At 39.3% G+C, this 26,911-nt stretch overlaps 1 protein-coding gene across 6 annotated transcripts in view; it reads right to left on the bottom strand.

The window, feature by feature from the left end:
• LOC132382297 (uncharacterized) overlaps positions 1-26,911 on the bottom strand; it is an 80,512-nt gene that overhangs the window by 14,290 nt on the left and 39,311 nt on the right. For 4 of the 6 annotated variants that reach the window (XM_059952420.1, XM_059952422.1, XM_059952421.1 and 1 more), the window contains exons 5-8: positions 16,944-17,089; positions 10,035-10,214; positions 7,200-7,316; positions 3,361-3,426 (exon numbers count right to left, since the gene is read on the bottom strand). In XM_059952420.1, coding sequence (XP_059808403.1) covers positions 3,361-3,426; positions 7,200-7,316; positions 10,035-10,214; positions 16,944-17,089 — 509 coding nt within the window. The remainder of the gene's footprint in view (positions 1-3,360; positions 3,427-7,199; positions 7,317-10,034; positions 10,215-16,943; positions 17,090-26,911) is intronic. The other 2 variants (XM_059952426.1, XM_059952424.1) reach the window with 2 other exon arrangements.

The raw sequence follows: 26,911 nt of genomic DNA, 5'->3' as shown, positions 1-26,911 counted from the left end.
ACCTGCTTTCTCTCCATACCCCCTGATCCCTTTAGCCACAAGGGCCATATCTAACTTCCTCTTAAATATAGCCAATGAACCGGCCTCAACTGTTTCCTGTGGCAGAGAATTCCACAGATTCACCACTCTCCGTGTGAAGAAGTTTTTCCTCAACTCGGTCCTAAAAGACTTCCCCTTTATCCTTAAACTGTGACCCCTCGTTCTGGACTTCCCCAACATCAGGAACAATCTTCCCGCATCTATCCTGTCCAATCCCTTTAGAATTTTATATGTTTCAATAAGATCCCCCTTCAATCTTCTAAATTCCAGTGAGTATAAGCCTAGTCGATCCAGTCTTTCTTCATATGAAAGTCCTGCCATTCCAGGAATCAATCTGGTGAACCTTCTCTGTACTCCCTTTATGGCAAGAATGTCTTTCCTCAGACTGCACACAATACTCCAGGTGCAGTCTCACCAAGGCCTTGTACAACTGCAGTAGAACCTCCCTGCTCCTGTACTCAAATCCTTTCGCTATGAATGCCAACATACCAGTTGCCTTTTTCACCGCCTGCTGTACCTGCATGCCCACCTTCAATGACTGGCGTACAATGACACCCAGGTCTCGTTGCACCTCCCCTTTTCCTAATCGGCCACCATTCAGATAATATTCTGTTTACCTGTTCTTGCAACCAATGGATAACCTCACATTTATCCACATTAAATTGCATCTGCCATGAATTTGCCCACTCACCTAACCTATCCAAGTCACCCTGCATTCTCTTAGCATCCTCCTCACAGCTAACACTGCCGCCCAGCTTCGTGTCATCCGCAAACTTGGAGATGCTGCATTTAATTCCCTTGTCTAAATCATTAATATATATTGTAAACAACTGGGGTCCCAGCACTGAGCCTTGCGGTACCCCACTAGTCACTGCCTGCCATTCTGAAAAGGTCCCGTTTACTCCCACTCTTTGCTTCCTGTCTTCCAACCAATTCTCTATCCACATTAATACCATACCCCCAATACCGTGTGCTTTAAGTTTGCACACTAATCTCCTGTGTGGGACCTTGTCAAAAGCCTTTTGAAAATCTAAATATACCGCATCCACTGGCTCTCTCCTATCCACTTTACATCTTCAAAAAATTCTATAAGATTCGTCAGACATGATTTTCCTTTCACAAATCCATGCTGACTTTGTCTGATGAATTCATCTCTTTCCAAATGTGCTGTTATCACATCTTTGATAACCGACTCTAGCATTTTCCCCACCACTGATGTCAGACTCACCGGTCTATAATTCCCTGGTTTCTCTCTCCCTCCTTTTTTAAAAAGTGGGGTTACATTAGCCACCGTCAATCCTCAGGAACTAATCCAGAATCTAAGGAGTTTTGAAAAATTATCACTAGTGCATCCACTGTTTCTTAGGCTACCTCCTTAAGCACTCTGGGATGTAGACCATCTGGCCCTGGGGATTTATCTGCCTTTAATTCCTTCAATTTACCTAACACTACTTCCCTACTAACCATGCATTTCTCTCAGTTCCTCCATCTCACTAGACCCTCGGTCCCTTACTATTTCTGGAAGATTATTTATGTCCTTCTTAGTGAAGACAGAACCAAAGTAGTTATTCAATTGGTCTGCCATGTCTTTGTTCCGTATGATCAATTCACCTGTTTCTGACTGTAAAGGACCTACATTTGTCTTGACCAATCTTTTTCTTTTCACATATCTATAAAAGCTTTTACAGTCAGTTTTTATGTTCCCTGCCAGCTTTCTCTCATAATCTTTTTTCCCTTTCCTAATTAAGCCCTTTGTCCTCCTCTGCTGGTCTCTGAATTTCTCCCAGTCCTCAGGTGTGCCGCTTTTTTTTGCTAATTTATATGTTTCTTCTTTGGACTTGATACTATCCCTAATTTCCCTTGTCAGCCACGGGTGCACTACTTTCCCTGGTTTATTCTTTTGCCAAACTGGGATGAACAATTGTTGTAGTTCATCCATGCGATCTTTAAATGCTTGCCATTGCATATCCACCGTCAACCCTTTAAGTATCATTTAAGTATCATAATCAGTTGAAGACCTCTATAGCTAAATGGCAAATTAAAGAAATTTGCAAAACCAATGGTGATATGACAACTGACCATTTTGAAATAAATGACACTTTGAGAATTTTATTCTAAATTGTATAGTTCTGATTCTGTTAGAGATAATATTGCAATGAACAATTTTTTAGACTAATTAAATATTCCTGGACTTTTAGTTGATAATTGAAAGTAGTTGGATCAACCTATTTCTCAGGAGGAAATCACTGAGGCTATACATTCATTGTATTCTGGGAAATCTCCAGGACTTGACGGATTCTCTGGAGAATTTTATAAGACTTTTTCTTCATTGCTTATACCTTATTTATGTTCTACCCTTACTGATTCCTTCTAGATGCGTAGGTTGCCACAGTCTTTTTATGAAGTTTCCATTTTGTTTATTCTTAAAAAGAATAATCATCCCACTGAATGTTCTTCATACAGACCAATCTCTTTACTCGATGTTGATGCTAAGATCCTATCAAGTTTTGGCCCATAGACTCGAAAATATTATACCTTCTATAATATCTGATGATCAGACAGGATTTATTAAAAATTGATATTCCCATTTTAATATATGGCGACTGTTAAATGTTATGCATTCTGCTTCTAAGGAAATATCAGAATGTGTGATTTCTCTGGATGTGGAGAAGGCTTTTGATCAAGTTGAATGGAATTACCTATTTAAAACCTTAGAAAATTTTAATTTTGGGCCCAGTTTTATTCATTGGATTAAATTATTTTACTTTACTCCCTTTGCTCGGGTCCTTACTAATTTTCAGATTTCTAAACCAATTAAACTCCAACGTGGAACCAGACAAGGATGTCTGTTAAGTCCTTTGCTTTTTGATTTGGTATTAGAACCTTTAGCAATTGCCTTTCGAGAGTCTAAAGATATCACCAGTATCTTAAGGAAAGGTACTATTCATAAAGTCTCGCTTTATGCTGATGACCTATTGCTTTTTATATCTAAGGTTACAATTTCCTTAACCTCTATGTTACTTTTACTGACTAATTTCGGTCAGTTTTCAGGATATAAATTGAATTTACATAAGAGTGAATTGTTTCCTTTAAATAATTTGATACCAACTGATATTAAACTTCCTTTTAAAATTGTAAGAAAACAATTTACATATTTGGGTGTAACAATTACTAAGAATTATAAAGATCTATTCAAGGAAAATTTTCTAACCTTAATGAATTATATGAAAAAGACACTTTCTAATTGGTTGCCTCTCTCTTTATCATTGATTGATCAAATCAGTTCTAATTTTACCTAAAATTTTACCTAAATTTATATACCTTTTTCAAGCTGTACCTGTTTTTATTCTTGTCTTTTTTTGATTCTTTAGATTCGATTCTTTCTTCCTATATATGAAAGAACAGAAAACCCCAATTAAGCCCAGCTTCAAAAAATTAATAAGAATGGAGGCCTTGCTCTACCCAATTTTAGGTTATATTATTGGGCAATTAACATACAAAATCTTACATTCTGGTTATATTACATTAATCATGAGGATTGTCCAATATGGATCTTTTTGGAAGCCAACGCTGTTATGAAATTTTCTATTATTTCTCTTCATGGATCCTCTTTTCCTTTATCTTTAAATACATTAACTGACAGTTTGATGGTTAAACACACTTTGAGGATCTGGCTACAGTTTAGAAAACATTTCAGTTTGTTGCGATTTTCAAATGCTATGGGGACCCTTTCTGAACTACTTAAAAAAATCTTTGAATTGTTATTGTTATTAAAATATAGATCTGGGCTATTATTATAAAACCATATGGTAAAGTACTCTTTTTTTCTTGTTTTTTTTTTACCAACCAGCTTTGTCTTGGTAGTGGGTGTAGATTTTTTAATAATATAATTAATCATATTATTGTATTTCATAATTTAATTTTTTTATTTGTTTGATCATGAATATGGGATACCGTGATTGTATCACTGTGATTTATATATAGTGCATTTTGTGCTATCTTATTTTGATTTATAATAAGTATCCTTATGAATTCTGTATTTGTGTATATGAAATTTAATAAAAATATTGGAAAAAGAAAGAAAGATAGATTCCTGATTGGTCTGGGCATGAAGGGATATGGGGAGGAGATTGGGGCTGAGTGGAAAATTGGATCAGCCAGGATGAAATGGCACAGCAGACTTGATGGGCCAAATGGCCTAATTCTGCTCCTATATCTTATGGTCTGGGGACAACTTGAAGAACTGGCCATGACAGTGAACTCTAGTGAGCTATTGTTGGCAGTCTATAACCCAGAAGGTGTGATGGGTTTAAGTAAGTAAGCACTCAGAGGATGGTGAGAGTGTGAAATGAGCTGCCACCATAAGTGGTAGGTGCAGGTTCCAATGCAACACTTAAGAGAATTTTGGATAAGTACATGGATGGGAGGGGTATGGAGTGATATGGTCCAGGTACAGATGGGACTAGGCAAAATATCAGGCTGGCATTGACTAGATGGGCCAAAGGGCCTGTTTCTGTGCTGTAGTCCCCTGTGACAAGAATCAGAATCAGGTTTATTACACTGACATAATTTGTGATATTAGTTGTTTTGCAGCAACAGTGCTTTGCAATGCATAATTAAAAACTTAATTAAAAAGTTACAATAAGATACTTAATAAATAAGTAGTGCAAAAAGAGAGCAAAATAGTGAGGTAAGCTGGAGGACAGGTGACAGAGAGTCAGAGAATGAAGGTGGAGAGAGCAGCACAAAGAGAGAGTGATCACCATCTCCAAGCTAGCTGCTCTTCAGTTTGCTCACTGACTCTGCTGTTACGAAACACTTCACTCATATGACAATAAGGTCATTTTGGTATTTGTTAAGTTGCAGGATAAACAATGACCCTGTTAAAAATAGTGAAAAAATGAGGAACAGAAACAATTGCCAAAGTGAAATGCTCAGTTACAGGGAACAGGATGCTAAGCCTCAGCACAAAGTGGTGTCGAAACCTTCACCGTTTTGAGCCCCTAAGAAACTGATACCCAGTCACATCGTGACTGAACACCACAGCTTTCTGCTTTAGCAAAGAGCCACACTGAAGTGTCGAAGCATGCATCTGTCACCATATACTGCCCTGACATTCATTTTCTTGCAGGCATTTACAGGAAAGTAAATATGAAAAAATTACATATTAACAAGCCTTTCAAAAGAAGATTACTGTGCAAGTAATTTTAAAAAAGTAAAGAAATAATAAATAACCCTAACCCTGCACCCCCAGTTCCTCAGACACACATTCATCAGTTTTGTCTTACCCTCACCAGCATGTAGCACAGACAGAAATCCAAAGATTATACCCTGATGGTCCTGCTTTTCAGCTTTCTGCCTAACTTCCTATATTCTCTTTTTGGGGCTTCCTCCCTTTTTCTACCTATGTCGTTGGTACCAATATGTGCCACAATTTCCGGATGTTCACCCTCCCCCTTTAGAAAACTGTGGACCTGATCCGAGACATCCCTGGCCCTGGCATCTGGGAGGTTACATACCATCTTGGTGTTCCTTTCACATCCACAGGATCTCATGTCTACTCCTCTAGCTGTTGAATCCCTTGTCATGGCTGCATTCTTCTTCTTTCCCCTTCCCTGCTGAGCCACACAGCCAGACTCAATGCCAGAAATCTGGTCGCTGTGGCTTCCCCCTGGTAAGTCAACCCCAACAGTATTCAAAGCGGCATATGTATTAGTGAGGGGAAAGTCCACAGTGGTACTCTGCACTGGCTTATTTCCCTTTCCCTCTCCTGACAGTCACCAAGGTCCCTGCCTCCTGCAAGGTAGGGGTGACTATCTCCCTGTATCTCCAATCCATCATCTCCTCACTTTCCCACACGAGCCGAAGGTCATCCAGCTACAGCTCCAATTTCTTAACATGGTCTCCAAGGAGCTACAGCTCATGCAGATGTAGTTATCAGTCTCCCAGAGTTCCCACATCTCACACAGAGAACATAACATTAAACCTGGACCCATTCTCAGTATACTAGATATGTACTACTAGAAAAAGTGTAACAGAAATTTTCTTACCAACTGAGAACCTTCACCTGTGCTTGCCCAAACTTGTTCATGCCTAAGCCTTTTGAGCCAAAGCTGAGCTCTCTAACAATGCCCTACTCCAACATGGCCACTCCGCTTATACCTTCTTTCTCTTTATTGGCCCCATGCAGATTGCCGCCTGCCAAGAACCAAAAATTCCCCAAGCTCTTTTTAAACCTCATGCTACGTCACCAACGTATGACCTCTCGCACTGATTACCAACTGCCAAGTAAAAAAGGTAAGGAGTGTTGTGTTTGTGTATTAACCTTAATTGAATTGAATTGAATTGCTTTTATTTCTTACATCCTTCATACACATGAGGAGTAAAAATTTTTATGTTATGTCTCCATCTAAATATGCAATGTGCAATTTACAGTCATTTATACTAAATAGTATGTACAACAGGACAGTCAATATAAAATAGAAATACAGTTGTATCAGCATGAATTAATCAGTCTGATGGCCTGGTGGAAGAAGCTGTCCCAGACCCTGTTGGTCCTGGCTTTTATGCTGTGGTACCATTTCCTGGATGGTAGCAGCTGGAAGAGTTTGAGGTTGGGCAGACTCAGGTTCCCAATGATCCTTCGGACTCTTTTTACACACCAGTCTTTGTAAATGTCCGGTATCATGGGGAGTTCACATCTACAGATGCACTGGGCTGTCCGCACCACTCTCTGCAGAGTCCTGTGATTGAGGGAAGTACAATTCCCAAACCAGGTAGTGATGCAGCCAGTCAGGATGCTTTCAATTGTGGCCTGAAAGAAAGTTGTTAGGATCTTGGGGCCCATACCAAACTTCTTCAACTGTCTGAGGTGAAAGAGGCGCTTTTTCACCACACAGCCGGTACGTACAGACCACGAGAAATCCTCGGTGATGTGTATGCCAAGGAACTTAAAGCTGTTCATCCTCTCAACCCCAGATCTATTGATGTCTATAGAGATTAGCCTGCCTCCGTTTCTCCTGTAGTTTAGTATGTACATCTAGCAAAGGCAGTAGAGTGGAAGCTTGCTGTGTATAAACTGTTCGCACATTGGCACCCTCTGTAGGATGTGATGTGAAAGAGATGTAAAGGAAGGCAGTCTTTTCACTCATTACACTTACCGCTGTGAGGCCGAGAGCAGCTTTGATGATTGCCCAGAGGATGCCCACTGCCAAGATGATGGTGTTACACAAAGAGAGATGAAGAGGTAATGCGATCAGGAGAATGTACAGGCAGAGCTGAGGAAGGAAGGATGTACGTTAGTGAGGCTGCGTGGCTGTACGTGTCCGTGCTTGGGTCGGGCTAATGTACAGGCAATGCTGCAGGACAGAAGGGACTTGTGAACCCGCTCTTTGCACTTTCCACTGAAACCACCTAACCCTCCCCAAAAATGCCCAAGCTCTGTGTGGACCTTAGGAAGGGTGGCAAGACTTGGTCTGGTGATTTCCCAACACAAAGCCAATGGCGTGGGCCCCGGAATCAATTCTCCTTGGAATAAAGAATTGAATCTCCAATGGAGATAGAAAAAGCATGTCAGAACAACAATGTTAGATAGTCATGGGGGAGTTCAATATGCAGGTAGATTGAGAAAATTAGGTTGGTGCTGGATCCCATAAGAGAATTTGTAGAATGCCATGAGATAGCTTTTTAGAGCAGCTTGTGATTGAATGCACTAGGAGATCAGCTATTTTGGCTTGGGTGTTGTGTAATGAACCACATTTGATTAGGGCACTTAAGGTAAAGAAACCCTTCGTAGACAGTGATCACAATATAGCACGATTAGACATGGGAACAGAATTAGGCCATTTGGTCCATCAAGTCTGCTCCGCCATTTAATCATGGCTGATCGTCTTTTTCTAACCATCCCCCCCCCCACCAGCCCAAGTTCCCAGCCTTCTCCCTGTAACCTTTGATGCCATGTCCATCAAGAACCTATTTATCTCTGCCTTAAGTACACCCAATGACCTGGCCTCCACAGCAGCCTGGGGCAACAAATGCCACAAATTCACCACCCTTTGGCTAAAGAAATTTCTCTGCATCTCTGTCTTAAATGGACTCACCTCTGTCCTAAGGTTGTGCCCTCTTATCCTAGACTCTCCTACCATGGGAAACATCCTTTCCACATCTACTCTGTCTAGGCCTTTCAACATTCAAAAGGGTTCAATGAGATCCCATTCCCCCCCCCCCCATCCTTCTGAATTCCAGTGAGTACAGACCCAGAGCCATCCAACGTTCCTCATATAACCCTTTCATTTCTGGAATCAACCTAATGAACTTCCTCTGAACCCTCTCCAATGCCAGCACATCTTTTCTTAGATGAGGAGCCCAAAACTGTTCACAATACTCAAGGTGAGGCCTCACCAATATCTTATAAAGCCTCAGCACCATATCCCTGTTCTTGTATTCTAAACATCTTGAAATGAATGCTAACATTGCATTTACCTTCCTCATCACTGACTCAACCTGGAAGTTAACCATCAGGGTGTTCTGCACAAGGACTCCCAAATCCCTTTGCATCTCAGATTTTTGGATTTTATCCCTGTTTAGAAAATAGTCTGCACAATTATTTCTACTACCAAAGTGCATGGCCATGCATTTTCCAACACTGTATTTCATTTGCCATATCCTTGCCCATTCTCCTAATCTAAGTCCTTCTGTAGTCTACCTGTTTCCTCAATACTATCTGCCCCTCCACCAATCTTCATATTGTCTGCAAACTTGGCAAAAAAAAATGCAATCTAGTCCATCATCTAAACTATTGATATACAGGATAAAAAAAAGTCATAGAAACATAAAAAATAGGTGCAGAAGTTGGCCATTCAGCCCGAGCCTGCACCACCATTCAGTATGATCATGGCTGATCATCCAACTCAGAACCCTTTACCTGCTTTCTCTCCATAACCCCTGATCCCTTTAGCCACAAGGGCCATATCTAACTTCCTTCATATCTAACAGTCCAAACACCAATCCCCATGGAACACATCTGGTCACTGGTAGCCAACCAGAAAAGGAACCTTTTATTCCCACTTGCTGCCTCCTACCAATCAGCCAATGCTCTAACCATGCTAGTAACTTTCCTGTAATACCATGGGCTCTTAACTTGGTCGTAGCCTGATGTGTGGCACCTTGTCAAAGGCCTTCTGAAAGTCCAAATATAAAACATCCACTCCATTCCTTTTTCTATTCTACATGTAATCTCCTCAAAGAATTCCAACAGGCAAGATTTTCCCTTAAGGAAATCATGCTGACTTTGCCCTATCTTGTCCTGTGTTGCCAAACACTTCATATTCTCATCCTTAACAATGGACTCCAACATGTTCCCAACCACTGAGGTCAGGCTGACTGGTCTATAATTTCCTTTCTGCTACCTTCCTCCTTTCTTAAAAAGTGGAGTGACATTTTGTACTATTTTGCCATTTGAGTATTTGTTTTTTGGAATACATCTATCCTGCACCTTCCTCATTTTTCCTAGAAACTCACACAATTGCTATATTATATGCATTGGCTTTGCTTTAATGTTGGCTTTGACTTCCCTTAATCAGCCACAATTGCATCACCCTGCCTTTAGAATACTACTTTTTAAGGTAACTTATTTTTATTCTTTCTTACTTGCCTTCTAGTATTTGTAAATCTGTGTACTTGTAATGCTACTGTGACACTGTAATTTCATTTAGGATCAATATAGTATCTGTCTACCTATGGGGTAAAGTCATTGGGTATATTTAAGGCAGATGTTGATAAATAAGGGTATCAAAGGTTACGGGGAGAAGGAAGGAGATTGTGGTTGAGTGGGAAACAGATCAGCAATGATCAGATGGAGGAGCAGACTCAATAGGCTAAATGACCTAATACTACTACTATGTCTTACAACACAAGGGCAATAATGGAGTAACTGGTGAGGAGCTGCACCTTGTGTTGGGTGGATGAGTCTTCACAGCACACATACACACACTCACCTGGGCCTGAAGATCAAAGGTGACCAGGGAAAAGCAGAGGGTCTGGGTGATGTAGCGGGACTGCCCTCTCTCCAGGGCCCCTGCTACTCGGAAGGTCATGTATCCGTCTCTTTTCATCAGGTGGATGATACTTATAATCATCAGAGACACTCCGAGCACCACACTGCAACCAAACCTGACCTGAAACACACCAGATGAATCTAGCATGGTGAGCCTGATGCTGTGATCGTGTGTCAGTCAGCAGCCTGGCTGTCCAAAATTTCCCTCAACCCCCCCACCCACCAAGTGACACTCACAAAAGCAGCCCAAAATTATGCAGGACTGCACAAACCCCACTGTCCAAAACAATTGAGATGGTACAGGGGAGATTTATGAGTACCAGGATGCTGCTTGGATTAGAGAGCAGGTCTTATAATGAAAGGCTGAGTGAGCCAGGGGTTTCTCTTTGAAGAGAAGGAGGATGAGAGATGACTTCACAGAGGTACGAGATGATCAAGTGGACAGCCAGAGACCTTTTCTCAGGGTGGAAATGGCTAATATGGGGGGAGGGCATATTGGAGGAAACAATAGGAGAGATTCCAGAGATAGGTTTGTTTGTTTGTTTTACACAGAGAGTGCCAGGTACATGGAATGCATTGTCAGGGGTGGTGGAGGAGGAAGATACTTCAGGGACATTTAAGAGATTCATAAGGTAGGCATAAGGATGATAGAAAAATGGAGAGTTGTGTAGGAGGGAAAGGTTAGTTTGACCTTGGAGTAGGTTAACATGGCCAAATGTCCTGTATGTTCTATGTTCTACATAATCCCTCCATCCACCATGGACACAGTGACCAGAGCACAAACCATAAGTCAGTGACCAGTCAGGGCATTCATACATTCTGTTGTGGCTGGTAAGATTACATTCAGACTATTGTGTTCTGGTTTGGTCGTCTTCTTACAGGCAAGATGTTAATAAACTGGACAGAGTGCAGAAAGGGACTTGAAGGAGAGGCAGGACAGGCTGGGACTTTACTCTTTGGAGTAGATTGAGAGGTGGTCATTCAGAGGTGTATGAAATTGTGAGGGGTGTACAGTTTTTCAGAGTTGAGAAATCAAGTAGAGGACATTGGAATCAGGTTCAATATCATTGGCATATGTCATGAAATATGTCTTGTGGCAGCAGTACAGTGCAATACATAATTAAAAATACTATAAATTACAACAAAATATTACATTAAATAAGTAGTGCAAAAAAGAAGGGGGAAAAAGTGCGGTAGAAATGCGGTTCACTGTCCGTTCAGAAATCCGATGGTGGAGGGGAAGATTTCCCAAATCATTGAGTATGTGTCTTTATGATCCTGTATCTCCTCCTTGATGGTAGCAATGTGAAGAGGGCACGTCCTGGGTAATGGGGGTCCTTAATGATGGATGTTGCATAGGATGAAGGTGGGAGGAGAAGAGATTTAATAGGAACCAGAGGAGCATCTTTATCACCCAGAAAGTAATCGGTCTATGGAGTGAGCCAGATATATTAATGACTTTTAAAAGGCATTTGGACAGACACATGGACAGGAAAGATTCAGAGGGATATGGGGCAGGTACCTGGATAGGAAAGGATCAGAGGGAAATGGGACAGGTACTTGGATAGGACAGGTTCAGAGAGATATGGGACAGGTACTTGAACATGAAAGGTTCAGAGGGATAAAGGGCAGGTACAATTAGAGGGATACCCGACAGCTATGTGAGCAGGAAAGGTTCAGAGGATCACAGACCAAACATGTGCATATGGGACAAGCTTAGATGAACACCTTGGTTAGCATGGGGCAGTTAGGTCTAATGGCCTGCTTCTACGACTCTTTCTACAAAAGGCAGTGCAATTACTTAACTAGACCAGTATGGCACCTCCTCACACACCCACAGTCTCTGCTACCAACAGTGAATGGCACAGAATCCCTTCAACCTGTGTAATGTATAACAAAGTTATACATTTCACTTTATTCCTCTCATCTCCACGGGGTCTAAAACCTGGGCCTCCTTGTCAGACAGCACTGTGGGAACCTCCCTCAGCAACCAGTCTGAGGACAGCAGCTCAGCCCCACCTGCAGGAGGGACACCAGGCTCCAGCAACAGAGATGGGTCCAGGTTTGAGAGGAAACCAAGAGGCTTGGAATGTTTCCAAATCTAGAAGAGAGTGTCTCACTGTACCTGGCAGAATGCATGCAGAGAGAGAGAGAGTGAGTCAATGTCTCAGATCAGAGAACAGACCATGACAGTGCAAACAGATTTCAGTAGGAAGTGAGGAAGGACAGATGAACACAGGGATGGAAGTGGCTGGGCAGAAGGACACAAATCCCATTTAAATCTTCTCCCTCTCACTTTATACCACACAACACTACAGCACAGGAACAGGTCTTTCAGCCCATGCCAAACTGTATTCTGCCTAGTGCCATCAACCTGCACCTGGGCAATAGCCCTCCATACCCCTCCTATCCATGTACCTATCTAAACTTCTCTTAAATGTTGAAATTAAACCCACATCCATCACTTCCACTGGCAGTTCATTCCACACTCTCACCACCCTCTGAGTGAAAAAGATCCTTCTCATGTTCCCCTTAAACATTTCATCTTTCACCCTTAACCCATGACCTCTAGATTTGGTTTCACCCAACCTCAGTGGACAAAGCCTGCTTGTATTTACCCCTTCTATATGCCTCATCATTTTTTATATCTCTATCAAATCAATCCTCATTCTCTTACATTCTAGGGAATAAAGTCCTAAGTTTGGACATCCTTACCATGGTAAACAACCTCTAGCTATCTACCACATCATTTTGCAAACCTCTAGCATATCAGCTCTCAGCCATCTTTGCCCTGGGTTAACAGTCTCAGTTAACCTAGTCTCTCCTGAACTCAAACTCTCCAGTCTGGGCTACACCCTGTGTCCTCTCTCACTTCTTCCCTCTCTTCCTCTAGTGTGGTGACCAGAACTGCACCCAATCCTCCAAGTGCAGCCAGACCAGATTCATACAATAGTAACATGGCATCCTCACTCCTGTAGTCAATGTCTTGGATTTATAGCATCAACAACTGGGGTTCAATTCCTGTCACTGTAAGGCATTCGTATGTTCCTCTGGTGCTCCAGCTTCCTCTCACAGTCCAAAAACGTACCACTTAGGGTCAGTGAGTTGGTGATGGAAGCATGACAACACTTGGGAATTGCACCCAGAATATCCTCGGACTGTGCTGGCTTTTGATGCAAATGACAAATTTCACCATATGCTTCGATATTTTGATGTACATGTGATAAATAAAACTAATTTTAATCCTATCTACCTGTGTCTCTTTTTTCAAGGAACGAGGTACTTCAAGACAAAATAAACACAAGAGATTCTGCAGATGCTGGAAATCCAAAGCAAAACACACAAAATGCTGGAGGAACTCAGCAGGTCAGTTAATAAACAGTCAATATTACAGGCCAAGACCCTTCATCAGGACAGCAGAATGACAATGGACTGAGAATTGTTAATAGGCAAAAAGCAGAGGGGGGAATAAACGGGAGTTTCTCTGATTTTAACCGGGGGATGTCGCAGGGGTCTGTGCTTGGACTTCAACAGCTCCCTGTTCACATGGACAAACCAGCTGAGGGAATAATGTGTTAATGATTCAGTGTGGTTGAGGGTGGTGTGGAGGTGGGAGGGTTATGGAGAAACTGAGAACATGGGTGAGAACTTGTCCAACAGATGTAGAAAACTTTAACCAGTCCTGATGAAGGGTCTTGGCCTGAACCATTGGCTGTTTATTCCTCTAAATGGACGCTGCCTGACCTGCTGAGTTCCTCCAGCACTTTGTATGTGTTGCTCATACCATCTGCTTAAGACGTAGAAATGTGCAAAGTTTACACGCAGGGGCATGTTGGTATCGAAAGGGGCCAGGAGTGTTTGAAGAACCACTTGAAAGCCTCTTGAGGTCCAGCAAGAACAAGCATGGACCAAGTAACTGTTTTGCAGAGCACCTGTGCTCTGTCCACATTGGACATCCCAACTCAGTTGTAAATTACTTCACTCCTGTTAGAATCCACTCCACTATCAACGGCTCCAGACTCGGCTCCAAAAGGAGGAGGGTTAGGCAAGGGGTTAACAACCCCATCTCGACAGTAACAGAAACACCAACAAAAGGTCCAAAGATCTCATCTCTGAGAGGATAGATCTTTGAAGATGGGCTACATCTGGGGACAGCTTGAAAGACTGACCCAGGACAGAAGACACAGGTGAGCTTTTGTCAGTAGAAGTGCTGGTCTAAGAAGAAGAATTACATTTTCTAGAAGTCGTATTTGATTCCTGATTGGTATGTGTAAAATTGTGCACTTAAAGTGGGGGTTGTAAGACAAAATAGAGCCAGTTTGGAATGTGGTGATGCCTTCAGAATGTGCAGGAGTACACTACCTTGAGATCAGATAACAGTGAAAATCACATTCTTCTGTCTCTGTTTTGAAGTTATGTTCCAAGTTGACAGTAATGAGAGGAAAGATGGTTCAGCCTGGTACTATGGAATGGAAAAGTACCAGGGTAGAGGTTTGGGGAAAAGGGGCTTGAAGCACCATCAATAACTCTGAGATGTGGGTTAAGGTAGGCTTTTATTGGCTGGAAGAAAGCACAAGCAGCAAGTGACCACCACACAACATCCTGGAGACTGAGGAAGGGGCAGTGCCTCCAATCGCCTTTATACCGGGGTCTGTGGGAGGAGCCACAGGAGCAGTCAGCGGGGGGGCATGTCCAGACAGGTATATGTAGTTCACCATAGGGCTGCTGCTTTGTGCAAGGGGTGGGGAACCTTGTCTGTGGGGACTCTGACCAGTGTTCAGTTACAGACTGACTGAAGGGAGCGAGGAGGCTGTCAGATACCTGTGACCCTGTTAGCATTGTGTCACATCAGAAACAACTATTCTCCTTGTATTCTGCATTTTATTTAATATTCTTATTTCATTCTGTATTTTGTTGAAGTAGTTAATTTTGAACAGAATTCTAATAGTTTTAAAAATTACTTTTAACACGTACACAGCCTCTTTTCTTTGCAGATACCTTTACTGCTGAATCAGGAATAAATTTCACAATATTTTGTTACAGCTCGCCTTCCCATTTCCACACTGCCCTGTGTGTCCCTGGCGTATCCACTGCACACTAAGAGTTATGACTCATTCTGCTTGGGTTGCCCTGCAGCTCAATGGAGTAGACATTGTATTTTCCATTTTCAGATAACTGTTCCCAGGTCTCTGTCTCTCTTTGCTCACCCCCCTCATTACCCAGTCCAATCATGCCCCCTCTCCCCCACTTGTTTCCATCTCCCCATCACCTGCATACCTAATCTAGCTGGGTTTCTTCACTCTTGGGTTCACAACCAATGGACTCACTACACCATTCTATGTACCACAGCTACCCATCAGTGTTTCCTTGGTGATCTTGGATACAGGTCTTCCTATTCCATAATTAGAATAATGTATGAATATACAACAGAAACGAGATTAGAGAGTAGAACCCTGACCAAACAGAGAGCAGAGTATGAAGTGAAGGGCAGCTGAGGGACCATCTTTGAGATACTATTCTACAACACTTGTGCCTATCTGCTCAATCCCCCACCTCTCCTCAACATATAAAGGAATTCAGTAAAATGGGTGTGTAATCCCCATATCAACATCACAACACTGAAATCTGTTACTGAAAACAGCTGCCTTCCCAGCAGGGGAGGATCCTTCCAAACAGACTTGTGAAACCCTGATATTTCGAAAAGCACTTTTCACAAGAGACGGCTTTGGAAACTGTTGTATAAGCACATTCAAATTAAAAGTGAAAATATTCTTCAGCTTGGTGTTGTGAATTTAGTAATTTTGTGAGTTATTAACTGATATGACAACTAATGTTGCATGAGAATGATGTTGGTTACACAGCATGGCCCTCTGATTCTTTGCTGGCCCCTCAGTAATGACCCTTCAACACGGTGTCTTCCTCTGAATGACGCTGGTGTCATAGACACAGAAACAGGTCCTTCAGTTCATCTACACTAAGCCAATCTGTTATTCTGCCTAGTCCCATCGAACAGCACCCAGACCACAGCCTTTCATAACCCTGCCATTGTGTAACTATCCAAACTTCTCTTAAATGTCCATCTGGATCCTGTGCTCAGATCTGGGGAGTGGGATTTCAATGTTCAAAAGTTCAAAGTAAATTGAATATCAAAGCAATAATGATATGTATGCATACTACATATATATATTTAGTGACATAGACCCTGAGATTCATTTTCTTGCAAGCATTCACAGTAAAGAGAGGGGGAGAAGGGAGGGGAGGGGGAGGAGGGGAGAGAGGGGAGAGGTGGGAGTGAGGAGTGGGGGGTGTCGGAGAGAGCGGACTGGTGGCGAGAGCGGGGTGGAGATGGGGTCAAGAAGGGGTTGTGAGAGGGAAGGAGAAAGCAATAATTATCGAGAACACGAGATGAGGAGTTGTTGAAAGATAGGTTGTAGAAACAGCTCAGTATTGGGGTAAGTGACATTATTCCCTCTGGTTCAAGAGTCTGGTAGTGTGAGTTCTGAGACTCCTGCACCTTCTGCCTGATGGCAGCAGCGAGAAGACAGCATGACCTGGATGGTCTGTGCCCTTGATCACGGATGCTGCTTTCCTGCAACAATGCTCTGTGTAGATATGCTCAATGGTGGGGAGGGCTTCACCTGTGATGGACTGGGCCATTTTGTAGGTTTTCCCACTGGGCTCCACATAAACTGTTTCTCTCTCTGCAGATGCTGCCTAACCAGCAGAATATTCCAAGCATTTAATTTTTATTTCAGATTACCCAAGGAGTTGTAGACTGCTGTATGGTGCTATGATCTCTGAGATGCTCAGACAAATGAGGGGCAGTTGGTACAGAAGCCTTGGCACTCACCTGCACAGATTTCTTTTCCTCTGGTCTGGCCACAATGAAGTTCACAATGGAACGGACCAAGACCAACAATATGGACAGAACGAAGGCCACCAGCTCCAGTTGCTTCTCCTGCAGCACCCCCCGCAACACATAGTAAACGCAGAACACTGTGGGGGCAGAGTATTGTGTCAGTCACAGAGACACTGACAGTCCCTCACATAATAACACCCAGACTTCCCATGGCAAATACAACCGATGAATGGGAGGAGCACACAGTGCTGAGATCCCAGCAAAGGAGGGGCCTGGTCAGGAAACATTTGCAAAAGACAAACTTTTAACCATAAGGCAACATCAGGCATGAATCGAGATGGTGTTTGATTGGAATTTGATGCAAACTAGAACGCTAGCAATAAGACACCATTTCCTTGGGGTCCCATTCCAAAGATCCCTCAAGAAGTCTTCATTAATCAAGAGACTGAGTTCAAGAAAGACATGGTAATGTTGCAGTTCTATAAAACCATGGTTCCACCACTCTTGGAATATTGTGTTCCGTTCTGATTGCCTCATCATAGGAAGGATATGAAAGCTTTACAGAGGGTACAGAGGAGATTTTCCGGTTTGCCACCTGGATTAGAGAGCATGTCTTATGAGAAAAGGGTGAGCAAGCTAGGGCTTTTCTCTTTGGAGCAAAGGAGAATCAGAGCCGATTTCGTAGAGGTGTACAGGGTGATCAGAGGCATTTGTGAATATGAAAGGGGATATTTTTAAGGTGATTGGAGCTGCAGTGAGTGGTTTAAAATAATATGGTGGGGGATGGGAACCAGATTGATAGAGCTGAGGATGAGCCAGCAGGTTTACAAGTAGATGATGGGTGTAACATGAATGTAAGGAAGGACAAGCCAATAGAAGAAGAAAGCCCTTAATTCTGAGTGGAATCATAGGGACGCCATTGTGACAGTGCTTTTTTAGCAGGCTTTCTTATTTTTACGAGGCCGAGTTGCTATCTCGACACTCAACCCAGCATGGATAGAAAGCGTGCAAGGGAGCTGGCTGGATTCGAACTCGGGAGCCTTTGCTTCGAAGCCTGGCATTGATGCCACTACGCCATCAGCCGGCCAGGACAAGCCAATGATAGGGTACAAATGTAGACAGAGCAGGAAGATAAATTGTAACACAGAGGCAAAATTCAAAAGGGTGAAGAATGCTGGACTGAAGGTGCTGTATTTAAATGTATGTAGAATTTGAAAAAAGTGAACAAACTTGTAGTGCAATTACAGATTGGTCAGTATGACGTTGCAGGCATCACTGAGTCATGGCTAAAAGAAGGCCATAGTTGGGAGCTTAACATCAAAGGATATGCTTTGTATTGAAAGGACAGGCAGGAAGGTATAGGTGATGGTGTGGCTCTGCTGGTAAGAGATGGAATTATATCTTTAGAAAGAGGTGACCTAGAGTCAAAGAATGTTTTTTTCATTTTTTAGAATCTTTTTATTGGTACATAATCTTCTGCAGCTATAAAATGATACAAAGTTTCAACAAATTAATATATATACAATTAATAAAGCTGAAGAAAATAAAAGCTGATCATAATATATAAAAATGAAAAAAAGTTATATATAAGGAAAAGGAGGGAAAAAAAGAACCCCATCTAATTAAGAAAAAAAACCTACTGACTACAAAAAAAGGGGGGAAACCCCATTAGGAATCAACCCCTGGAGCAATACGTCTTACAAAGATGAAAAAGAATCATCAACCATCAATTCATGTTTATATAGAATAAGATTAGAAGGAAACCATATAAAATAATTCAAATTAAATGATAATATTTGGCAAAAGAGCCTCATTTTCTCTCAAAATTGAATCGGGGATCAGAAGTTCTACTAATTTTTTCCAAGCTGAGACATAATATTACTTGAGAAAACCATTCAATTAATGTAGGGACAGAGGTATCTTTCCATTTTAATAAAATAGCCCTTCTTGCCAATAATGTAACAAATGCAATTACAGGTTGGTCTGAAGATGAAATACCCTGAATATGATGTGGAACTGTTCCAAATAGAACAGTCAATAGAACAGGTTGTAAATTAATTTTCAGAGCTTTAGAAATTGTAGAAAATAGATTTCCAAAAAGATTTTAATGAAGAACATGACCAGAACATATGTGACAAAGTAGCTACTTCAGTTTTACACCTATCGCAGTAGTTATCTATACTAGGAAATATTTTAGATAGTCTCTCCTTTGTTAAATAATGATGGTGAACAATCTTAAACTGAATTAAACAGTGATTAGCACATATAGAAGAAGAATTTACATTTTTCAAAACCCACAACCAATCTTCATTAAGAAAGGTCATATTAAGTTCTCTCTCCCAATCTTGTTTAATCTTTAGTGAGAGGTTCTCTTTTTGTAACAAAGATAAATTATAAATTCTGCTAATGGAACCTCTCGCTAAAGGATTCAACTTCAAAATGGTATCCAACAGATCCTTGCAAATATGGAAACTTAGATAAATATTATTGTAAAAAAGTCTAACCTGAAGATATTGCAGAAAATGTGTAAGAGCGAGAGAATATTTGTTAATTAACTCTTCAAAAGTCATCAATCAACCATCACAAAATAAATCTGTAAAACAATGGATCCCTTTATTTCTCCATAGGAGAAAAATGGGATTGGTTATTGAAGGTTTAAATAAAAAAGTTTCAATATAAAAAACTAGACAACTTAAGTTGTTTAAAATTTTTAAAATTCCGAAACTGAAACCAAATCTGTAAGCACTGTTTAATAACAGGATAAAGATTTAAATTTGGAATTTTAGAGAGTTGTAAAGGTAATGGAGCTCCTAATATTGAAGTTAAATGAAATTGTTTAACAGCTTTTAATTCCAAATCAACCCAAAGTGGTTTTTGGCTCTTGTCAAGCCAATATAGCCAAAAACATAATTGTCTAATATTCACAGCCCAATAATACAGTCTTAAATTAGGAAGTGCAAGTCCACCAACTTTTTTTAGATTTTTGTAAATGATACTTATTAATTCTTGGTCTCTTATTGTTCCAAATAAAGGAAGAAATAAGAGAGTCAGTTTGATCAAAAAAAATTTTAGTTAAAAAGATAGGTATATTTTGGAAAATATATAAAAATCTATAAAATATATAAATATATAAAAATATATAAAATATATAAAAATATAAATATAAATATATATAAATATATAAAAATATATAAAAATCTAAAAATCTAATTCCTCAGGATTTGAAATAAAAACCAAAAGATCATCTGCATAAAGAGAAATCTTTTGTATGGATACCATGAATATTTTTGGCTTCACGTAGTGTTATGGCCAAAGGCTCCAATACAAGATTAAATAATAAAGGGCTTAAAGGACATCCCTGTCTAGTACCACGAGAAAGTGAAAAAAAAGAGGGCCTGAAATGGTTAGTAATAACCGTGGCAATAGGATTCTTATAATTCATTTGAATCCACCTATTGGAATTATTACCAAAACCAAATTTTTCTAATACCTTAAACAAATATGGCCACTCAACTCTATCAAATGCCTTTTCTATGTCAAGAGAGATAACACATTGAGGTTGCTTAGATAATGGAGAAGATATAATGTTAATCAATCTCTGAACATTAGAGAAAGAGTAACAACCTTTAATAAAGCCCGTTTGATCCATAGAGATGATTTTAGTTAAAATATTTTCCAAGCGGTTAGCCATTATCTTAGAGAGAATTTTTGCATCCACATTTAATAGCGAACTAGGTCTATATGATGAACATTCTGTATGATCTTTATCTTTCTTAAGGATTAAGGAAATAGATGCTTCATAAAAAGGTAAACTACCCTTCTCAAAGGATTCATGTAATATTTCCAAAAGATACGGAGAAAGTAATCTTTCAAATTTTTTGTAAAATCCTACCGAACAGCCATCAAATCTAAGAGCTTTACCTGATTGCATTAATAAAATAGCTTTCTGAATTTCATGTTCGGTAATTGGAGCATCAAGCATCTGTTGATCTTCAACAGAAATTTGAGGAAACTTAATCTTATACAAAAAAGCCTTCATTTTGGAGGAATCTGCAGGAAATTGAGATCTATAAAGATCAGAATAAAAATCTTGAAAAATATTATTAATGTCTTCATGGTTACTTGCTATATCTCCATTATTTTTACAAATCTTTGAAATTTGTCTTTTAGCCCTAGCTGCTCTTAATTGGGAAGCTAAGAGCTTATTATTTTTATCCACAAAAATTTAAAATTGACTTTTCAATTTAAGCAAATATCATTCAATAGGATAAGATAATAAATTATATTGTGATTGTAATTCTACTCTTCTTTTAAATGAAATAATATTTGGAGAGATTGCATTGATGTTATCTAACTCTTTAATTTGTTTAGAGATTTTATCTAATTCCATTCTTGCTTGTTTCTTCAGTTTAGCTATATACAAAATAATCTGACCATGTAATAGGGTTTTAATGTATCCCAAATTACTAACTTTGAGACATTTCCTGTATTATTAAAGAGAAAAAACTCTTTTATCTGATTTTCAATAAACTTAACAAATTCTGAACTTTGTAACAAGTGTTCTAGAAAACACCAAAATGGTCTGGTAGAAGCAACATTTTTCAGTTCAAATATTAAGTTTAAAGGAGCATGATCAGAGATAACAATTGCATCATACTCACATTTCTGGACATTAAATAAAAGTCGAGAGTCAACTATAAAATAGTCGATTCTCGAATATTTGTTATGAACATGTGAGAAAAAAGAGTATTCTCTATCACTAGGATGCATATGCCTCCAAATTTCAATTAAACCATAATCAATTAAAAAGGAATTAAAAGTGATGCAGAATGATTAGGGAGTTGATGTTTGGAATGAGTTATCCATCAAGTATTAAAATCACCACCCCTTAATAACATATATTCATTTAAGTCAGGTAATAGAGCAAAGACAGCTTTAAAAAATGAGGGATCAACAACATTTGGTCCATAAATATTAACCAAAACCATTTTCCCATTTTAAATTATTCCTTTAACAATCAAAAATCTACCATTAATATTGGCTATAATATTCTCCTGATTAAAAGGGATATTGGAATCAATAAAAATAGAAGCACCTCTAATTTTACTCTGAGAGTCTGCATGAAACTGAGGACACTCCCAAGATTAAAAAAAAAACAATTTTTGGAATTCCAGTAAGATGGCGATTGTTTAGTTGCTCCGAACTTTTGCTCCGTTATTCTTCTTACCTTTGCACTATATGTCTCCCTTCTTAAACCTTAGTTAGGTATTTTATTAGTTCTCTTTTACCTGCCTGCAAACATATCTATCTTATAATGGCTACCAAAAGTACTAAAACCGGAAAAAAGGAAACTTCTACGGCTTTGCCGGTTGACATTCTCGCTGTTCTGGAACAACATCGACAAGATACTTTAACGGATTTCAGAACTGAATTTAGAACTTCTTTCAACCAGCTGAATGTCAAATTGGATCAGATTAACGCTAGAGTGGATGAACATGCTGAACATTTACCTCGCATTGACGTAACTTCTGAAGATTTAAAACGCCGTGTTCAATATCTTGAAACTCTCTGCTCCAGCCCAGAGGAGAAGAACATTAACTTTTTTCCAAAATGGTGTATCTTGAAAATTGGAGCAGATGTTGCAATCTACGAATTCTTGGTTTGCCAGAGGCCACCGAAAAGGGCTCTCCTGTTGAATTTTTTTCTAAGTTTCTCTGTGAGATCTTTGGGAAAGAATTTCTTCTGACTCCGCCTGAGCTTGAAAGGGTACACAGGATCTATGTTCCTCGAGCAATTCTGGGTTCCCGCCCATGGCCGATTATTTTATGCTTTCATCAATACCAGGTGAAAAACCCTTTGATGATGGAGGCACGCCGCAGAGGTACTTTTGCTTTTCAAAATACGGTCATTCGTTTTGTAGAAGATTTTGCCCCCCAGGTTCTGAAGTTGCGTGCTGAGTTTAAAGGTGTAATGAAAGTGCTTTTTGATCATGGATTCAGACCCTCTCTCCAAAATCCAGCCGATCTTCGAATTATGCTTACTACTGGAGATTATAAGTGGTTTAAATCAGTGAAGGAGACTGAGGCGTTTGTTGGAAGTCTTCCAGCCACCTCATCTTCTTCGGAACCGGCCTGACCTTCTAAAATGGTTGATAAGTACTTCTCGGAGTAAAACTATTTTTTCCGAACTCAAGACTTTACTTGAATAATTCAGTCATTATCTATTGAAACTCTAAGGGCTGTAGTCAATCTCTCCCTGGACTTGCTGCGTTTTTTCTAAGTAGATAATTTAAGTTTAATGTTTCCCTGCGAACTTTTAGATTTTACCTGTGTAATCTATTTTATTTTTGTATAACCTTATCTATAGAGAACTACAATTGTGTTTAACTTGTTTTGGAGGTTTGGAGTTTTTAATTGAAGGCCTCCCTGTTTGATTCATAGTTTAAGTTTTGCTTTTTTTTTCTGTAAATGGTTGATGAGGACTCTCTTTGAATTTTATAATTTCCCCCTTTTCTCCCTCCCTTTTTTTTTCTTTTAATCTTTTACAATTTTTCGCGGGTAGGTTAGTTTTAGTTTTCTTCTGATTTTCTTTGTATTAAGTCTTATACTTCTGTTGAAGTTGTTCCTATTTGTAATTCTGTTTTCTAGTGCATAAATTAGTTATTATTTGCTATATTATTTATACGGAACTTTTGTTAACGACACAGAACTGGAAGTCATATTTGAGTTAATTTTTTTGGTAGAGCTAGCTGCTTTTTTAGGTAGCTGTCTAATTTTGGGTTGCAAGGGGGGGTAGGCTCTTCAGTTCCAACACTACTCACTGTTTCTTTTGTTTTCCTTTGTTAGTCAGGACATGTCTCTGTTTTGATTCTATGGATCTATGTTTACATTTTTGCTCCCAGACTGTTATTGTACTGCTTGATTTTTTATATGCCTGCTACCTTATATGCACTAACAATTGATAATGGTTAATTCACTTAAATTTGTGAGCTGGAATGTAAAGGGATTGAATCATCCTGTTAAAGAAGGAAGGTCTTCTCGCATATTAAACAACTCAAAGCTGACATTGTTTTCCTTCAAGAAACTCATATTCGTAGTTTCGATAATTCTCGGCTTCTGTCAAAGTGGGTGGGTCAGCATTTTCATTCATCCTTTGCTGCCAAAGCTGGGGGGGGGGGGGGTCTCCATCTTTGTTAAATCAAATATTCCTTTTGAACTCCATAATAAGATATCTGATACAAATGGCCATTTTATTATCGTTTCTGGTAAATTATATAATACTAAAGTTGTACTAGCAAACCTGTATGCTCCCAATTTTGATTATGTTAATTTTTTTGAATGTTTTTTCTCCTCACTACCAGATTTAAACTCATACTCTCTTATACATGTTCACCATACCTTTACTAGAATTGACTACTTTTTACTCCATAATCAACTTATTCCATTTGTCTATTCTTGTGACTATCAGAGTATACTGATTTCTGACCATGCCCCAATTACTTTGTCTTTAAATTTTCCTGGTTTCCCTCAGAGGAATAAACATTGGCGTTTTGACTCGACTTTACTATTGGATGGTGATTTTCTAAAATTTATTAAAGATCAGATAACCTTTTATTTTAACACCAATACATCATCTGAAATGTCATCCCAGATTGTCTGGGATGCCATGAAAGCATATTTGAGGGGTCAAATAATCTCCTATACAGCAAATCTTAACAGAAAGTCCTGTGCAGATCGATTAGACCTCATTAATCAGATTAAAGAATTGGATCAACTGTATGGTCAAACTAAGAATCCTGAACTATACAAGAAGCGTGTAGAACTTCAAACTAAATTTAATCTTCTGTCTACTCAACCTGTCGAACGCCAACTTCTCGAAAGTAAGAGTCGCTTCTATATTCATGGTGACAAATCTGGTAAATTTCTAGCCAATCAGCTGAGGCATTCCAAAGCCAAACAACATATTACAAAGATCCAGAAAGAGAATGGAGACTTTACATCGTATCACTTAGAAATCAATGACGCATTTAAAAATTTCTATTCTGAACTTTATTCCTCTGAATCTTTGAATGACAATATCTCTGTTGATCATTTTTTAAATAATCTGAATATTCCTTCGCTTTCATCTGATTTTAAAGCCAAACTTAACGCGCCTATATCATCAGAAGAAATATCTTTTGCAATTTCTGCATTGTCTTCAGGGAAATCTCCTGGACCTAATGGGTTCCCCGTAGAATTTTATAAATCAGTCTCTTCACTTCTTTCTCCTCAGTTATTCTCAGTATTGTCTGACTCGTTTAATTACGGTAAATTGCCACCCTCTTTTAATGAGGCATCTATTATTCTTTTATTAAAAAAGGGTAAAGACCCAACAGAGTGTTCCTCGTATAGGCCGATTTCTTTGCTTAATGTTGATGTTAAAATCTTGGCCAAAGTTTTGGCTTATAGATTAGAAACTGTTATTCCCTCTATTATTTCTGATGATCAAACTGGTTTTATTAAAAACAGTCTTCCTTTTTTTAACATTTGGCATTTATTTAACATTTTATATTCACCTCCAACTGGGATTCCTGAATGTGTTATTTCCCTCGATGCGGAGAAAGCATTTGATCGTATAGAGTGGAACTACCTTTTTGCAGTTTTAGAAAAATTTGACTGGTCAAAGTTTTACCTCTTGGATCAAATTGCTGTATTTGTGTCCTACTGCCTCTGTTTTGACTAATTTTCAGAAATCCCAGTTATTTAACCTCAAACGTGGCACCCGTCAGGGATGCCCTTTAAGTCCCTTTCTCTTTGATTTGGCTATAGAACCTTTGGCGATAGCATTTCGAAATTATCCTGAATTGACTGGGATTTGGAGAGGGGGTGTTGAGCATAAAGTTTCTCTTTATGCTGATGACTTACTACTTTTTCTTTCAAATCCGTCTACATCCTTACCTCCAATGTTTTCACTTCTTGATCAGTTTAGCCAGTTCTCTGGCTATAAACTTAATTTACATAAGAGCGAATTTTTCCCAATTAATAAAGAAGCACAAGAATTAACATTTCGTGATCTCCCTTTTAAAGTAGTTCATAATCAATTTACTTATGTTTAAAGATCTCTTTTGTGAAGATTTTGCCAATCTTTCATATACTATAATACTATAAAAGAGTCTGTTACAATGTTCACCTCTATCTATGTCTTTGGTAGGTCGTATTAATGTTGTTAAAATGTATGTTCTCCCTAACCTTTTATATTTATTTCAATCAATCCCAATTTTTATTCCTAAATCTTTTTTTGATTCCTTAGACTCTATTATTTTGTCATATCTGTGGAAGAATAAGCGCTCTAGAATTAATAAAGTTTATCTCCAAAAATCTAAAAAAGAGGGTGGCATGGCTTTACCTAACTTTCGTTTATATTATTGGGCAGCTAATATATGTTGTGCTACCTTTTGGTCTTTTTTCCATGGCCAACCCGAGTGCCCTAATTGGGTGGCAATGGAGTTGAGTTCCACTAAAGATTTATCTATCTCTGCACTTCTTGGCTCTGTACTCCCTAGTAGTTTGTCCAGATTAATTGTTAATCCTCTTGTTAGACAAACTTTGCGTATATGGGCTCAGTTTAGGAAATTTTATGGTTTCCATGGTTTTTCCTTTTCTAGCCCTATCTTACATAATCACCTTTTTTTACCTACTACATATGATTCAGCATTCCATGATTGGTATAGGAAGGGCATTAGACATTTTGAAGATCTTTTTATTGATAATCGCTTTGCATCTTTTCAACAGCTCTCTTCTAAGTTCAATCTGCCCAATGCTCATTTTTTTAGATATCTCCAAATTAGACACTTTATTAATCCTTTAATTCCTAACTTCCCTGAAATGCCTGAGAAAAATGTTATGGACTTCTTTCTTTCTATTAATCCATTAGGATTTATTTGTGATAAATTAGCATCCTTACGGCGTGCCCCTGTGAAT

This window comes from Hypanus sabinus, chromosome 27, assembly GCF_030144855.1.
Source record: "Hypanus sabinus isolate sHypSab1 chromosome 27, sHypSab1.hap1, whole genome shotgun sequence".
Taxonomy (NCBI): Eukaryota; Metazoa; Chordata; class Chondrichthyes; order Myliobatiformes; family Dasyatidae; genus Hypanus; species Hypanus sabinus.
The sequence above is the reverse complement of the archived record's forward strand: the minus strand, read 5'-3'. Positions and strand labels throughout refer to the sequence as shown.